The sequence below is a fragment of the Berghia stephanieae genome, chromosome 6, assembly GCF_034508935.2.
Source record: "Berghia stephanieae isolate SIO BIC M18660-M18661 chromosome 6, UCSD_Bste_1.3, whole genome shotgun sequence".
NCBI lineage: Eukaryota > Metazoa > Mollusca > Gastropoda > Nudibranchia > Aeolidiidae > Berghia > Berghia stephanieae.
In genome coordinates this window covers 27,131,229-27,148,526 of record NC_088365.1, presented here as the reverse complement: position 1 = coordinate 27,148,526, position 17,298 = coordinate 27,131,229, and the positions used below count along the sequence as shown (strand labels likewise).

Genomic DNA, 17,298 nt, shown 5'->3' with positions numbered 1-17,298 from the left:
TTGTCACATATTGCATTTTTATTGAGTGGCTAACCTGGTGAACCAAATCCTAGAGGTGCCTAAATGAGTCAATGAAATGGAGAGAAAAAAAAAAAGTAGAGCTTTTCTATAGCCCAATATCCATGAATGTGCTCAAAGCGCTTTACAAGGGGTCCCTACCCAACAGCAACACATACCATATAGGAAGAGGCATGACGCCTGCTAGGCGATATTACATTTTTTCCAACAGAGACAACGCTGTTAACGGACAGGTACTCATTTTACACCTGAGTACGGTGAGAGAATGTGAGTAAAGAGCCTTTTCCAAGGACTCAACTATGCGCCGAGCGTGGCTCGAACCTAGAACCTTCCGATCCGAAAGCGGGTGTCATACCACAAGACCGCATGGCTGCACAAAAGAGAAAGATAAAGGGAGTAAATCATTTGAATGCCATCTCTACAAACCATAATACATTTAGTATTGTAAATTCAATGTCATTTTTCTTCAAGTTGACAAAATTTGTCTATATATATATATATATATATATATATATATATATATATATATATATATATATATATATATATATATATATATATATATATATATATATATATAGATATATATATATATATATATATTTTTATTTTTTTTTTAAATTTATTTTTTTATTTTTTATTTTTATTTAAAAAACAATTTTTTTTTAATTTATTTTTTAATTTATTTGTTTGTTTATTTATTATTTATTTATTTTTTATTATTTATTTATTTATTTATTTATTTATTTATTAATTTATTTATTTTTAACAGAGAAGACAGAGTTGTCTCCCATGGACCCGGAGAGCAGCGTTTCCCAGACTCCCATCTACTCCCATCACAACCACCCAGCATTCTACTCCACCCAAAGCAGCGTTGTCGGCAGTGGTGGCGGAGGTGGTGGTGGCACCCCCTTGCCAGACGACGGGGTTCCTGGAGGTAAGAGCACGGAGGACTGTCTTCGTTATCTCTTGGGGGACCAACCGAGTTCCTTACTGGGACAGGTGATGACAGGCAGTGGGTCGGAGACAGGAGAGGATAGAAGGGGTAGGTGCCTGAATAGGCGGTGGGGGGGATACAGTGCTGCCAAACTTCCGTTTTTAAAAATGAGTAGTATTATGCATTTTGGTTCGAAATTCCCTTTATTCATCCCGTAGGGGAAATTTTTATTTAGGGTCTGTTCCAAGAGAAGGCTGGAATAACCCAGGCAAATTGAGCTAGGGCGAGGTGACTTGCTCAAGGCCACACAGGTCAGCAGCGGCGGGTGATCGAAGTCGGTACCTTCCCGGTACGAAGCAAAGACCGTACCACTGAGCCACACTGCCCCCTTTCATTGTACGTTTATAGTTTCATATTTTATTAAAGTCATACACTCTTTTAGTGTACTTAAACACTTTGATTTGTTACATGACCTGGAAGTTAAATAAAATATTACTTGTCTGGGTCATATCTGATTTATGCATTGATTCTTGAAGTCGATACTAAGAGTATTTATATCGTTTATGAAGTGTAAGTTTATTCATGAATTCAAATATCAGTTGTAATATCTTGTCCTAAATATTAAGTGTTGTTGTTGGCTAGGGAGCCCTTGTAAAGCGTTATGAGCACGCTTCGTGGATATTGCTCTATCGGCTCGTCCAGGGAAGTCGGAAATTGGTAGGAAATTTCATACTTGGTCGGAAATGTGGGAAATTGGTAGGAAATTTCATACTTGGTCGGAAATTGGTCGAAAATTTCATACTTTGTCGGAAATTGGTAGAAAATTTCACACTTGGTCGGAAATGTCGGAAATTGGTAGGAAATTTTATACTTGGTCAGAAATGTCGGAAATTGGTAGGAAATTTCATACTTGGTCGGAAATGTCGGAAATTGGTGGGAAATTTCATACTTGGTCGGAAAGTAGTAGGAAATTTCATACTTGGTAGGAAATTGGTAGGAAATTTCATACTTGGTCGGAAATTGGTAGGATATTTCATACTTGGTCGGAATCGTCGGAAATTGGTACGAAATTTCATACTTGGTCGGAAATTGGTAGGAAATTTGATACTTGGAAATGTCAGAAATTGGTAGGAAATGTCATACTTGGTTGGAAATTGGTAGGAAATTTCACACTTTGTCTGAAATTGGTAGGAAATTTCACACTTGGTCAGAAATGTCGGAAATTGGTTGGAAATTTCACACTTGGTCGGAAATGTCGGAAATTGGTAGGATATTTCATACTTGGTCGGAAATGGTGCTGATAATTTATAGATTATAGTCAGATGGAAGGGTCATGATCTATGCTCTGAGTGTGGGAAATTTACTCCTTTTTTGTGACCTGTCATTTTTCACCTCTGCTCTTACTTTGTGTTTCAGGTTAGACCTATTTTAAGTAGGAATGTCTTTTTAAGCATTTAGAACACTGTGGGGATGGCAAGAATTGATAAAATGCCTGGTGGGAAATTTCACTTCTAGGTAGGAAATTTTAAGACTGGATTTCCCTGGACACCCTGTCTATATAAAAGCTCTAAATCTGTGATAAACGCATCCCCCCAAAATAGTTGTGTTTCTGCCTCACAGGTTCCTTGCCCATGTTCTCCTACTCGAGTCACTTGTCCGGGGTCAGCAGCGTGATGGGGAGCAGCGGATACATATCGGATGCGTCCAATATTGAAAAGAACTCACCCAGCGGATCAAACTCATCCAGGTAATCAAACGACTCAAACCACTCAGTTTTTAATCCTGTTTTCTTACTTTACCCCATAAAATCTCCTGTATTGAAATTGATTTATATCATGCTTTTCCTCTCTCATAGCTCGAGATGCTATAATTAATAATAGACGTGCGGCTATGTTGTCTTGTGGTTTGACACACACTTTTGGATCAAAGGGTCCTGAGTTTTAGCCTCACTCAGTGCATAGTTGACTCCTTGGAAAAGGCTCTTTACTCACTGTACTCGGGTGTAAAATGAGTACCTGGCCGTTAACAGCATTGGCTCCGTTGGAAAAAAAATTGTAATATCGCCTAACAGGCATCATGTCTCGTGATACATTTTACGTGTTGCTATTGGTTAGGGACCCTTGGTAAAGTGCTTTGAGCACGTTTAGTGAATATTGCGCTATATAAAAGCTCAAGGTTAAAGATAAAATTAGCGACACTTAATTGTTTATATATTTAATTTACTTTAAAGTTACAGTTCTATTGCAAACTGTACTCCTCTTTTTAAATTTGGAGACATTATTTTCCCCTTTTATTTGTATGTTATAAGTACCTGCCCACCAAGAAACGTTAAGTGATTTTAAATATCTTAATAGAAGTAAAAGGAAAAAAAACATAACAATACATGCCAACCAAAATGTTGACCAAAATCATAATTGTTATATATATTTAATGATACTTACAGACTTGCGGAAATGGAAGAAATATAACGGATTTTGATTTCACAGTGATTAATCACAGTGTTAGAGAAAGTATTTTTTAAGTTACCGCAGTTTTAAGGAGAAAATAATTTTCCCTGAAAGTGATAAAGGCTACCACTTGGTTCCAAGCCTGTGATAGCAAAGTTGATTGCTAACTCGTAATTGTAGCCATCAACAGCAGAGGTATAAAGGGTTGTATGTAACATTTTTTGTTTGGTTTTGTATAGTATTACTGAAATTTTACCATTTATTACTGATGAATTTTGTATTCCTTACTGATTTTGAAATTTTAAAGTTGGCAGGTATGTGTTCAATATACGATTCTGTCTTGCTGGGTAAAATTTATGAATATTTTCAACTTGTTCTTTCTTTTTCTTTTTTTTTGTTTTGTTATCTTTTTCCTTGCTCAGGGACAACGTATACAAATTCAAACACAACATCACGAAACGATTCTCACAAGAAGGTCGCCACCACCACCACCATCACCATCACCGCTACAGTCATCACCACCATGTCCCACCCCACCACCAGCACACCAGTGACACCAGCTCAAACACCAGCAGTCGCGACCTTGAAGATGACCAAGGTCAGCTCCGTTGGAAAGGCGGGGGCAGTGGCAAGCATAAAAGCGGGGGTAGTGGAGGAGGAAGCTCTTCCATGTTTACAGACGACATGGGTACGGAGAACAATTCGCCCAATTCCGACGAGTGTAATTCGGGTTCGAACAGCGGAAACAGCTCTAGCATGGTGATGGGGATGAGAGGCCACCATCGTGGCTATAATAACAGTAACAGTAAAAGTGGCCAAACTGGAGGCAGGACGTCCCCAGATTGCCACAATACTTTGTCGTCAAGCACTGGCCAGTCGTCAAATTGTACCACAACGTCGTCGTCATCCATCGCCCTGCCTGGATTCATCCTTCATCCATCTGGCACCCACTACATGCCCATCTCGGTACACAACAGTAACATCTCCGGTCTCTTTGACAACAATGGTGACCAGGAAGGCATGCCCGTATTTCATCCAATCAGCATTCCAGTTCATTTCCGACGGCCGGTTATTTCCATGCCAAACATCACGATATGTACTCACCTCTCCAAACAGAAAGACCACAACAGCATTAAAGATTAGATAACTCTAAAATTACCAGAGGATTTACAGAATATATCACTGCCCTCCACCTACTGGAATGTATTTTTACATCTTTAGTAACAAAAAAAAAAAAAGAGTAAAAAGAAAATTCCCCAAAACCTTGACCTCTTTGACATATTTATATACAATCACCCAAACATTTTTGGATACCGAAATCATTATTATTACATTTTACTTTTCACTTTGTAAAGGAGTAGTTATATTTAAAAATAAAAAAGTTGGATTAAGTGGTTATATTTTGTAAATATATAAAGCTGAGTCTTTGGATTGAGGTTAAAGTGGGTATGCCAGTTTGACTTAGGTACAGAATATTTTTTATTTTAGTACTTGACGTCAATGAGTGATAACCAAATTCATTGTTTTTACGAACTTTTGGTCAGAGAGAGAGAACCAAATTCATTGAGGTTGTGAACTAGTGGGCAGGGAGAAAACTCAATTCGTTTGCAATTGTGGACCAGTGGCTCAGAGAGAGAACCAAATTCATTGCAGTTGTGGACTAATGGCTCCCTGGAACCAAATTTAGTGACGAAGTTGTGGACTAGTGGCTCCAGAGAGAGAACCAAATTCATAATGGTTGTGGACAAGTGGCCAAACGGTATGGTGAAGATAAAGGAATAAGTGATTGTCTCATTGACATATTGAAGCTTTTTGTTCAGAATATTCGGGAAAGTGGAAGGAAAATTGTGAATGATTGACATGAGAAAGAAGAATATGAGTGTTGGAAAACGTGGCTAATCTATCAAAGAGGAAGGCTGGAGGTGAAGGATTTTGATGGGTAGGTACATTTTTTAAATTCTTTATTAAAAAAAAAAAAAAATCTCTTTTATTAGACAGTTGAGACCAACCCTAGGTGAAAAAGTTTGCAGGTCTGATAACCGAATGCAGTTATAGGCTTCTGGGTGGGGTCTTTTGACTGCCCAAGGTGGGATAGTTGGTCACTTGCTGGTGTCTTCTATCCCCCACGGCAACTAGCACTCTGGGTGGGGGTTCCTGACCTCCCATAGTGGGCAGGAGGTCACTTGCTGGTGCCCTCTATCCCTCATGGCAACTAGTTCTGCTCTACACTTCATGATATTTAGGTTTCCTTTGATCTCCTCCTACACCAGGGTTCAGCATTCCATCCGTCATTTGATTCCTGGATGACTCTGAAGGAATAGTTTTTTAAAAAATGTTATGGTGAAACATGTACTGATATAGTAGAGTAAATTTAAAAAAAAAAAAAGAAAAAAGAAAAATTATAGACCCAATCTACACCTAATGTGTGGCTATGTGGTCTTATGGTATGATGCTGGCTTTCGGATCAAAAGGTCATGGATTTGAGCTTGGTTCGGTGCACAGTTGAGTCCTTAGAAAAGGCTCTTTACTCACATTCTCTCACCGTACTCAGGTGTAAACTGAGTACCTGGCTGTTGACAGCATTGTCTCTGATGGAAAAAAAATTGTAATATAATATCGCCTAAAAGCTGTCATGTCTCGTTTTACATGTTAAGTGTGTTGTTGGTCAGGAACCCCTTGTAAAGCGCTTTGAGCATGTTTAGTGGATATTGCGCTATATAAAAGCTAAACTTTTAATGTGTTTAATGGCGCTTTACTAGACATAGTTGACAAGAGAATTTTAAGAAAATTAGATGTTACAACTGTAGAGGATCTATTAAGTTATGCTGATACCAATGGAATATGAAGAATGTAATATTGAAATATTTTTAAAAAGTTAATCTAAAATATTCTGTCTCCAGTCTTGACTTGAGGGACTCAATAGAATAAGCTCAATCTATTGTTTATCTAGACAGATTTTATGGCTCGTCAGCATTGTCAAAAGATGTTTGATTGTGTTGATTGTTCGGGTGTTGTGAATATGGAACGTACTGGAAAAGACTTGATGAACGGATATTGCACATGTAGGAAAGGACTGCGGCTGGACGCTGGGCAGCCATCTTGACCATCACACAGCTGTGGCCATCTTCAACCTGGACAGGCAGGTCTGGTCACAAACAATTTGATTTTCAATGGTATTTGTTTCAGACAGACAGACTGATAGACAGATGGAGAAAAGGTACTCGATGCTCATTTTGATGGATGGATGGAGTAATTGCCTGAGACACTTTTGTAGAGTTTTGTGTTCATTTCCACTTCCTATTTTAGCAACGACCAAACGACAAGTGGATTTGGACGGGTTCGTTGAAATAGGAAACGGCAAATTGAATTAAGAGTTGTTTAGATGGATGATAAAATGCATTGGATTTTGTTGTGATTGGTTTTTGATGGTGGAATGTTGTTCCTATTACTATTTATATTTGATCATAAATTTCTGGTTTAAACTGATTGACATTTGGCAAAAGTGATACATTACCATTCACTGATACCAATTCCACAGAATGGCAAAAAACTGAAAGTCGGGCAAGGCAATGAATTCTTCAATTCTCAGATGGTTCAGTTCTGGGTTCATTTCAATTTCAGTTCAATCTGCTAGAGTTGAGCAAGTTGAATTATGACGGAGTTTGTAAATTAATGTATTTTTAAAATATTGACTTTTAATTTTTGACAAAATGAAAAAATAAAAAAGAAGAAATTTTTGAATTTTCAAGGTAAATTTTAGGAAATTTATCTTACAATGATGCATATTATTACAGTAGACATTCTATTATCTTTCAGATTAAAGAAAACTATTCCTGACGTCTAGTTACTTAATTGAGTTCTATTAGAAAACCCCAAGACTTTCTATTTGACCCTTTTCATCTGTGGTTAAGTAAACTTGTTGTTAACTGAGTATTAAAACAAAACAAATGTTCCATCAGACAGCAGTTATTTGATCCAAATGATTACAGTAGGCATGGATGCCATGCAGGCTTGAACACAAAAGACCAAGTGGGCTGGTTAAGAAAGAGCAACATAATTATTATAGAGGTTTTTGATTGAGGTGAATTGAAACATTCAATAGCGGAATCAAGAAGACATAAATATAGGGGAAGTACTCTAAGAAATATGTCTTTAAAACAGACAAACAAACTGCCAAAATTGTGAAAAGATTTCTTGTGAGGAGAGGAATGCAGGGACTGAATGAAGGGATGAGATGAAACGTTTGGAAACATTGGATCCAAACCTCCAGTCATGGAGATTCATCCAGCAGATGATGGTAGTACTCAAACCAGTAAGCATCCAATGATTGAATTATTTTTTTTTTAAACACTCATATTTTATTTCATTTGCTTCATCAATTCTAATTTCAGCTGCTTTGTACAATCGTAGGTCTTGGTCCACAAGTCAACAATGAAATGATTGGGATACACACTTAAAAGATTAGAGTTAGAGATACACACTTAAACGATTGGAGTTAGAGATACACATTTAAAGGATTAGAGTTAGAGATACACACTTAAAAGATTAGAGTTAGAGATACACATTTAAAGGATTAGAGTTAGAGATACACACTTAAAGAATTAGAGAGAGTTACACACTAAAAGGATTAAAATATTGAGATAAACATCAAAAGGATTAGATTTAAAGATGCGCACCAAAATGATTAGAGAATTGAGATACACACCAAAAGGATTAGAATTAGAGATACACACTTAAAGGATTAGAATTAGAGATGTACACTTAAAGGATTAGAGTTAGAGATACACAGCAAAAGGATTAGAGTTAGAGATACACACTAAATGATTAACATTAGAGATACACACTAAAAGGATTAGAGTTAGAGATACACACTAAAAGGATTAGAATTAGAGATACACACTTAAAGGATTAGAATTAGAGATGTACACTTAAAGGATTAGAGTTAGAGATACACACCAAAAGGATTAGAGTTAGAGATACACACTAAAGGATTAACATTAGAGATACACACTAAAAGGATTAGAGTTAGAGATACACACTAAAAGGATTAGAGATACACACTAAAAGGATTAGAATATAGAGATAAACACCAAAAGGATTAGAGGTAGAGATACACAATAAAAGGATTAGAGATACACACTAAAAGGATTAGAGTTAGAGATACACACCAAAAGGATTAGAGTTAAAGATACACAAAAGGATTAAAGTTAGAGATACACATTAAAAGGATTAGAGTTAGAGATGCACACATAAAGTATTAGAGTTAGAGGTACACACTTAACGGATTAGAGTTAAAGATATACACTAAAAGGATTAGAGTTAGAGAACACACCAAAAGGATTAGAGTTAGAGATACACACCAAAAGGATTAGAGTTAGAGATACACACCAAAAGGATTAGAGTTAGAGATACACACCAAAAGGATTAGAGTTAGAGATACACACCAAAAGGATTAGAGTTAGAGATACACACCAAAATGATTAGAGTTAGAGATACACACTAAAAGGATTAGAGTTAGAGATACACACCAAAAGGATTAGAGTTAGAGATACACACTTAAAGGATTAGAGTTAGAGATGCACACATAAAGGATTAGAGTTAGAGATACACACCAAAAGGATTAGAGTTAGAGATACACACTTAAAGGATTAGGGTTAGAGATACACACTAAAAGGATTAGAGTAAGATCCCACACATAAAGTATTAGAGTTAGAGATACACACTTAACGGATTAGAGTTAAAGATATACACTAAAAGGATTAGAGTTTGAGAACACACCAAAAGGATTAGAGTTAGAGATACACACCAAAAGGATTAGAGTTAGAGATACACACCAAAAGGATTAGAATTAAGAGATACACGAAAGAATTAGAGTTAAGAGATACACAAAAGAATTAGAGTTAGAGATACACACTTAACGGATTAGAGTTAGAGCCACACACTAAAAGGATGAAAGTTAGAGACACACACCAAAAGGATTAGAATTAGAAATACATAGAAAAAATATTAAGAGTTAGAGCTAAGTTTTGGAGATAGTTTAAGTTATTAAAATTGCGAGATAGAAAAACATCTGCTGTAGCAAACTTATATGTTGTTATAGGGACTCGAGTTCTCATTACATATCCTACATAAGGTTTACAGAACTGTCTACTATTATGAAAAATCTTCCAGTATTAGTCAATTTTGACACTTAAACTATGGTCTGTGTCTTTGTCTTATATAACTCAATTTAGACACATAAACTATGGTCTATATCTTCGTTTAAGTCAATTTTGACACATAAACTATTGTCTGTATCTTCGTTTAAGTCAATTTTGACACATAAACTATGGTCTGTATCTTCGTTTAAGTCAATTTTGACACATAAACTATTGTCTGTATCTGAGATACAGACAATAGTTTATGTGTCAATATTGACTCATACTGGGAGATTCTCCCAGTATGAGTCAATTTAGACACATAAACTATGGTCTGTGTCTTCGTTTTATAGAAGTCAATTTAGACACATTAACTATGGTCTGTACCTTCATATAAGGCAATTTTGACATATAAACTATGGTCTGTATCTTCATTTAAGTCAATTTTGACACATAAACTATGGTCTGCATTTTCGTATACATCAATTTATACATAAATTATGGTCTGTATCTCCGTATAAGTTAATTGTGACGCATAAACTATGGTCTGTTTCTTCGTCTGACAATTCGGGAAATATTTATTTTATAAGTGTATCCATTTATTCAATAATCAGCAGAATTACATATTTTTTAAAAGCTTCATTGCTGGTTTTATATGAGTTTTGACTTGAATCGTTTTTGTGTGTACTTGTGTCATGAGATCTGGGGTTGATACATTCTATATTATATTTTTGTTGATTTCTGTAGACATTCACCAGTTACAGGGGAGAGAAAAGAGTACACATTTGTTTTCATTAAAAAAATTTTTTTTTTATCTCTTTTATTTAATCTGCTTTCTGATCTCTTCCAGCAATCCAGATTCTTTTTCATCTTTCATTTTTAACAAGAAAGTAGTGATTCTTTCATTTTGATTTATTTCATTTTTGTTATTGCTATTGTTGTGGTTGTTGTTGTTGTGATTGTTGTTGTTGTTAGTGTTACTGTTATATTTGACTCTGATGAAGAAATAATCATTATTTATAAAACTAGTGGTGTCTCTCTCTCTCTCTCCCCCTCCCCCCCCCTTTCTCTCTCTCTCTCTCTCTCTCTCTCTCTCTCTCTCTCTCTCTCTCTCTCTCTCTCTCTCTCTCTCTCTCTCCCTTTTTTGTTCAAACAAGTTTTCTTTAGTTTATTTTGTTTCGTTTTTAAATCGGCCTGTTTGAAATTTTGATTTCCTGATGTCATCACCGCTATTATTATAACCTTTGACTGCAGGTCACTGTCAATCAAATAGAGTGAATGATGGTATCAAATTTTAAAAAAAAAAGAAGAAAAGAAAAGAAATACAGTGCTGCACATATTCCTCGTCCTTTCTAGGATAAAATATTTATGACGAGGAATCTGTGAAAAGAGGAATACGTGAAATTTGATCAAAGCAAATAGGGAGATTTTTAAATTTCTGGTATTAAGATTTGTACGAGTAATAAGAGGATGAGGAACACATACGGCACTGTATAGCAACCTAAAAAAATGAAAGAACAAAAATAGACAACATACAATCCTCTGAAAATGAACAATTGGGGATGATGAAAATTTGTTGACATTAAGTTATAAATCAAGGGTGGCTTTATTTGCAACTCGAGGTCTCAAAATATTGTTGTGTCTGGATGAACCAGGTTTAAATTTTGAATTTGTGTTTACCTTTTATGAAAGTACCGTAGACGTTGTTATATTTACATTTTCAACTCCTTTTCTTTTGGTCCCCAGATTCAGTTAATCTAGTAATGTAGCTATGTGGTCAAGTGGTATGACACTCGCCTTTGAATCTGAAGGCCTTGAGTTTGAGTCCTGCTCTGAGCGGCGCATAGTTGAGTCCTTGGAAAAGGCTCTTTACTCACATTCTCTCATCATGCTTAGGTGTAAAATGAGTACCTGGCTGTTAACAACTTTGTTTCTGTCGGAAAACTCACATTCTCTCATTGTACTTAGGTGTAAAATGAGTACCTGGCTGTTAACAACTTTGCTTCTGTCGGAAAAATTGAAATATCGCACGACATATGTCATGTCTAGCCCTATATGTTAAGTGTTTCTTTTGCCTAGGGATCCCTTTTGTAAAGCGCTTTGAGCGAGTTCGTGACTATTGCACAATATAGATCTGCCTCTGATAGCTCGTCTTGCTCGTTGTTGCCATTTCACTATTTACATAAGCTTTTCCTTTTTCCCTTCTGTCCACATGTTTGTTACTGGAATGGCCGCCCCTGAGACGGAGACTTCAATGATAACCAGCAGTCAACTCAACTTCCTCGTCATTTCTGGTGTTTTCTGTGTTTTTGTTTTTTTTAACAGCCCAGTCCAGCCTTGGACAGGATTGGTTTACTGGAGGACAACAAAGGATGGAGAGCACACTTCTTATTCAGAGTCGTGTCGAACAACTAGGGAAAACGGAAATCCTCAAAAGCTGATTTTAGTTGTTTTTTAAATTATAAAATGGATGATTCTAATTTTGTTCTAAGATGAAGAAGATTCAAGACGGATGCAGTTCTATTATCCAGTTTAAAATGACCTATTTCAAGACTTGCCAGTCGGTAAGATTCTCAGAATTACAACGACAGTTTTAATCGGCACACACATTAATAAATCCAATTTTTTTTTAGGAGCCCAAATATGGTGAAATTCAGATTATTTTCTCTCCAGAATTAAAAATTTTTTACCAAAATTATACAGGAAATTGGATCTAAATATTTTATTTAAAATTCAGAAACGAATGTGAAGTTTGTGTGTGTTTTTTGGGGGAAAAATTTTGATTTTTGAAAATATGTTTTTGTTTTGTTTTGTTGCCAGGAATTAATTTGCACATTGAGTTCCAAATTACCCTATAATATTATTGGACTTTCGACCAAAACACACTCAATTCAAAGCAGAATATTCAGAAGTATTTTGAAAAAAAAAAAATAAAAAAAAAAATAAAGAAAAGATCAAAAGGAAGAGATGACCACAGAGTTTTATTTTGATGGGTATACTTATGACGTTGTCAGCATGTTGCATCAAAATGCTAAACGTGCTGAGCTGTGTCGAGTGTGTCATTCTGTTATGCCTTTTTTTTTCAATACGAGAAAATCAGCCTCAATTTTCCGAGAGAAAAAAAAAAATTTAATTTATTTTAAAATGATGAAAATTGGTTGACAAGTCTGCTAATTCTATTTGTGAGCTGGTAATTCAGAACTACTTAGTACTACAAAAAATTAGTATAAATACGAATTTTAGCTCCAGATTCAGGACTGCATTCGCCTCTTTGACTCAATAAATCTTGTTAAAAAGGAAATTTTAGTTCCTTTGATTGTTTTAAAAGGATTTTGGAGCATTTTTGGATCATGCAGAAGGATATAAGTTAATTTCTACATCTATTTAAGGTGACTTTTTCTTTTTTCACTTGGAAACTACAAACTTAAAAATTTGAAGTAGGCAGATTTGCGGTAATTAGACTTGGAAAAAAAGATCTCATGGATTTTAGTGGATTTACTAGTTGATAGAACTGAGGACTTTGTAGCTACTCACCCACATACAAACACACACACGACCATGTTGACTTAGATATGTGTGAATTAGACGACACAACAGTGATTGACTATTATATTACTTTTGTGAACAAGTGTTTTCATCGTTGGAAAAGGAAAAAAAAAAGTTTTTATTTCATTGTTTATATTACACGTTTATCAACAAGGATCAAGTCGATGTTGTCGTTTTATGCCAGCAGTGGAATTTGGTCTCAAATTATTGATTCTAAAATTAATCGTTATCAATCATAACTTATTTATTTATAGAAAATGTCATTATTGTCACAAATAACGAATGGTTTTAGACACATGAATATATCATCTGTTTGATCAAATGGTTACATTTATTTTGAAAAGTCACAAATAACGAATGTTAGAACGATCATCTGTACATGGAAGAAATCACATCATTCTCTTTGATTATTCATTTTCTGTTGTTTTTTGTTTGTTTTGTTATTTTGACTTTGGTATAGAAGGTACCATTTTTTTCATTGTGCAAAAATCCATATAGAAAATTAAGAAAGTCAATCTTAAGTCATTTTTTCTGGCAGTTAAAAATCTTCATTGTCCATCTAATTTTTAGACAACAGTAAGAGAAACAGATTCAATTATTAATTTAGAACTATATTTTGCCCCCCCCCCCCCCCCCCCCCCCCCCCCTTAAATCTGCTTATTTTTACAAGCTTTGCCTATGCTTTGAAGGCAGCATAAAAACTAAGAAAAGAAGAAAGAAATCATCAGGTAAAATATGAGATATGATTTTAAAAATTGGTTTCAAAAATCTGAAATTCAAGGGATTCCATTATTAGTTTTTAGTCTATAGACTATTTGGCATTGGTTTGGAGGTTAGCGCTCTCTGATTGTCAAGAATCTGTTCACAATAGGAGAGAGGAATAGTTGACAACATTTCAATTTATATTCGGTTTATCAAACTTTATGGTCAGGCCGTTTTCAGTTTCATCATGTTTCACAGAATATGAAAACAAATTCATTATTATGGATTAATTGGCCTTATAGACATCAAAGCTAAGAATATTCCGCTGATGTGTGAATTTCCAAGTTAAAAATTTTTTTTTTCTGGGTGCTACATCTGACAGAAAATGTTAGATTCAGCATCCCTTCTTCTTCTTGCTTTCATCTGATGTGGATCAAGATGGATTCCGATGCTGGTACTGAATACCATGGTCTCAAGCAGGTCATCGTCATTGCTACAGAGTTTGTAGTGATATCTATGCGTCGAGGCCATCACAAAGGGTGCAAACAGCTCAATTTGTCAAAAATGCAACCTTCTGTAGCCTAGCGTTGATTCGAGTTTAATTTTACATCACATTTATCATCTATTTACTCTGAATATTTTATTTTTTACTCTATGAACTTTTAATTATTTTCGTGTCTTGAGTATTTCATTCTTTTTGTTGTTCCTTGGTTGTCTTTCCATACCTCTGATATTCATCAAATGTACATCGGTTTAATTACAGATGTCAAATGTTGCAGTTTTTTTTTTTTGTTTAATTCTGAGATATGACCAAATGAAATTTTTTAAAATCAATTTTTTAAAAAAATATCTAGGATGTTCTGAAATTACCATAGTTTGTCCCTGATCAAGATATTTTGAAAATTTAAACTGTTTTACTCAGAAAAGATTGCTCTGTACATTTGCTGTAAATTTTTAAATTTCGCCATGTCATGCATTTTGTTTTGTCAGGCCTTCACAAGTGGTTGACGAATTGACAAGGCAAATTACTATATTATTATTTCGATTCTTTTGCTACAGCACAAAATGGACACAAAGCTGTTTTAAGTCTAGACTTTGTTTTTCAGTGTGCCAGGTCAAAGGCCAAAATGATGAACCATCTTTAGATTGGATGTTAAGTGTTGGAGAGTCCTAGAAACCATTGAGTTCTGACACTGCTGGGTAGTCTGTGATTTGTGGTTCAGTGATCGGTGAAAATATTTAAAAAAAAAGAGATTTATTATTATTGAATTATTGTTTGTATTACTTTAAGCAGATTTGGTGTATCATCTTTCTTAATATATTTTAAGATGTGAAACATTTAAGATGGTTTATTTTTATACCACTATTTATTCTTCACCTTTTTACACGTCATCATCGCAGTGAAAAAAGGACATTGCAGTTATCAAGATAACTTAAAAAATCAGAATCATTCAAATATTTATTTTCTATGGCACATTTATTTTATCTGGCAACTATTGTTGACATATCGCCGTCATAAAAGTTGACTCTTTTTTTATTATACCTCAGTATCGCCATACACGTCACTAACCAGATAATTTGTCAACATTGGACAAAAAGAAAAAAAAAAAACTAAAGTAAAAGTCACCTCGTTTTAGAAAACGATTAAATTTTATGAAGTTTCAGAATGATAAAAACCATGCTTTTCAATACAAGTTCATCTTGATGATAGCCGATTTGTGAATTCCCAGTTTTAAGGCCTTGCTCTTATTTTAATCGGCTGGTTTAGGGCCCAAGTTATGTTTTCTTTTGTCCATTTCTGGTGAGGTTGTAAACCTCATGTTTACACCTTGATGTGCAGACTGATTGGGATGTCCGGACATATTCTAGGGTTTCCAGCATTTTAATTTTTGACTGAATCTGAATCTCACTACATGTCGTCTCAAACTAAAAAAAAAAAACAAAAAAAAAAACCCTAAAAAAATCCCTTTATTCATTCCTAAGGGGAAAGTTTTCTTTAGGGTCTATTCCAAGGGAAGATGGAATAACCCAGGCGTCAGCCGCAGTGCAGCGCTGCAAAGTGAACTAAGACTAGGTGACTTGCTCAAGACTACACAGCGTTGCGGGTAGTCGAACTCTATACCTTTCAGGTACGAAGCTAAGACCATACCGGTGAGCCATGCTAGACTCTTCTTCACTCCCTTTAAACTAAATCTTACTGTCTTACTTTTCCTGGTGCTCAAATGACCCTTGTTAAGCCTCTAAAATTATTTTTTTTAAAAACAAAAAACTTAAGACATGGATAGATTCCTTCAGAAAAGAGATCACTTACTTACTTATCCAAACTAGCGACCACCTGAGCTCTAGCCCTTGGTCTTGTGCCATGACGTAGAAGTTAGACGTCTTTTGTAGTTATTCCAGGTGACTATATAGTATTCAGAAAAGTCATAGGAGCAGACACTTATATTGATCATATATTAAAAAAAAAAATAAAAGAAAAAAGAAGTGAGTAGAGCAGTACCAGAAGAATATAGAAAATAAAGTCTTTTTCAGTGATGGGGAGTCAAACCCCAGGACTGTTGGTGTTAGATTGCTCTTAGGCCTGTTCTCTGAATGAAATAAATCCACCGTCTTACTTTCTCTAGGGTGCTCAAAAGCGAAGGCCAGGTCCCATAGTCCTGAGTTAATTTTCATCTTAACTCGTTTTTTCCAGCACCCAAAACTTTAAAAAAAAAAAAAATTTAAGGCCAAATTGAATTTGATGGAGAAATGGATAAAATCAAAATAAATGCCCAGGTGCGTCTATTTGACAATTTGTTCTCACCATATTCACAGGTGTGATTATCTTCGAAGCACAGAGTTGCGACTAAATGATGACAAGGCAAGAAAACACCGTCATATTTTCTCTAGGGTGCTCACCAGCATAGACAAACACAAGATCTTTTCTTTATTAAAAAATATATGTTTGTTTTGACATTTCCATCAGGTTTCTTTTTTTTTTGTCCAGCAATGTCTGCACAACCTGAGTGTTACACAAGTACCGTAAAACTCAAAAATAAAAATAATTGAAATGTAATTATTCTGTAATTTACCAATTTAACAAGGTTAACTGCCGTACTCTTGAAAAAACAACAACTCGTATTTAAACATTTGGTCAGAAAACTCTTCCTTCAAATATTGATTGATGACCCAACTCTCAAATCTTGGACTTCAGTGAAGTATACCTCAAGTCCCAGGTTTGAGAGTTTTTGTCAAGATGAGGTTTACCAATCTATGTTTGAAGGCGAGTGTCTGGGTGGGGTTCCTGATCTCCCATAGTAGGCAGGGAGGCACTTACTGTGTACTATCCCCCTGTATCTGTTTTCCAAAATGCTTTCTGCCCTGGCCGGATATCCTGACTGAGAGGGAAACAGTCAAATGTATAGTTAGAGTTTTGGAAGATGATGTTTTTTTCCTTGTAAATCATCTCTCTGTTATGCACTGTATTGTTTTGTTTACATATATGTATGATTTGTAAACATTTGAGTGTATC

General features: G+C 35.2%; 1 protein-coding gene across 2 annotated transcripts in view; it reads left to right on the top strand.

Moving 5' to 3' along the window:
• The window catches only part of LOC144974769 (uncharacterized), a 53,905-nt gene extending 41,414 nt beyond the window's left edge, over positions 1–12,491 (top strand). Inside the window, exons 8-12 of one of the 2 annotated variants that reach the window (XM_078918013.1) lie at positions 791–955; positions 2,576–2,702; positions 3,825–5,341; positions 6,353–6,545; positions 11,865–12,491. In XM_078918013.1, the coding sequence (XP_078774139.1) occupies positions 791–955; positions 2,576–2,702; positions 3,825–4,545 (1,013 nt within the window). In that variant the 3' untranslated portion in view covers positions 4,546–5,341; positions 6,353–6,545; positions 11,865–12,491. Of the gene's footprint in view, positions 1–790; positions 956–2,575; positions 2,703–3,824; positions 5,342–6,352; positions 6,546–7,218; positions 9,186–11,864 lie in introns of those variants that run through there. The other variant, XM_078918012.1, reaches the window with a different exon arrangement.
• The last annotated feature ends 4,807 nt before the right edge of the window (positions 12,492–17,298 follow it).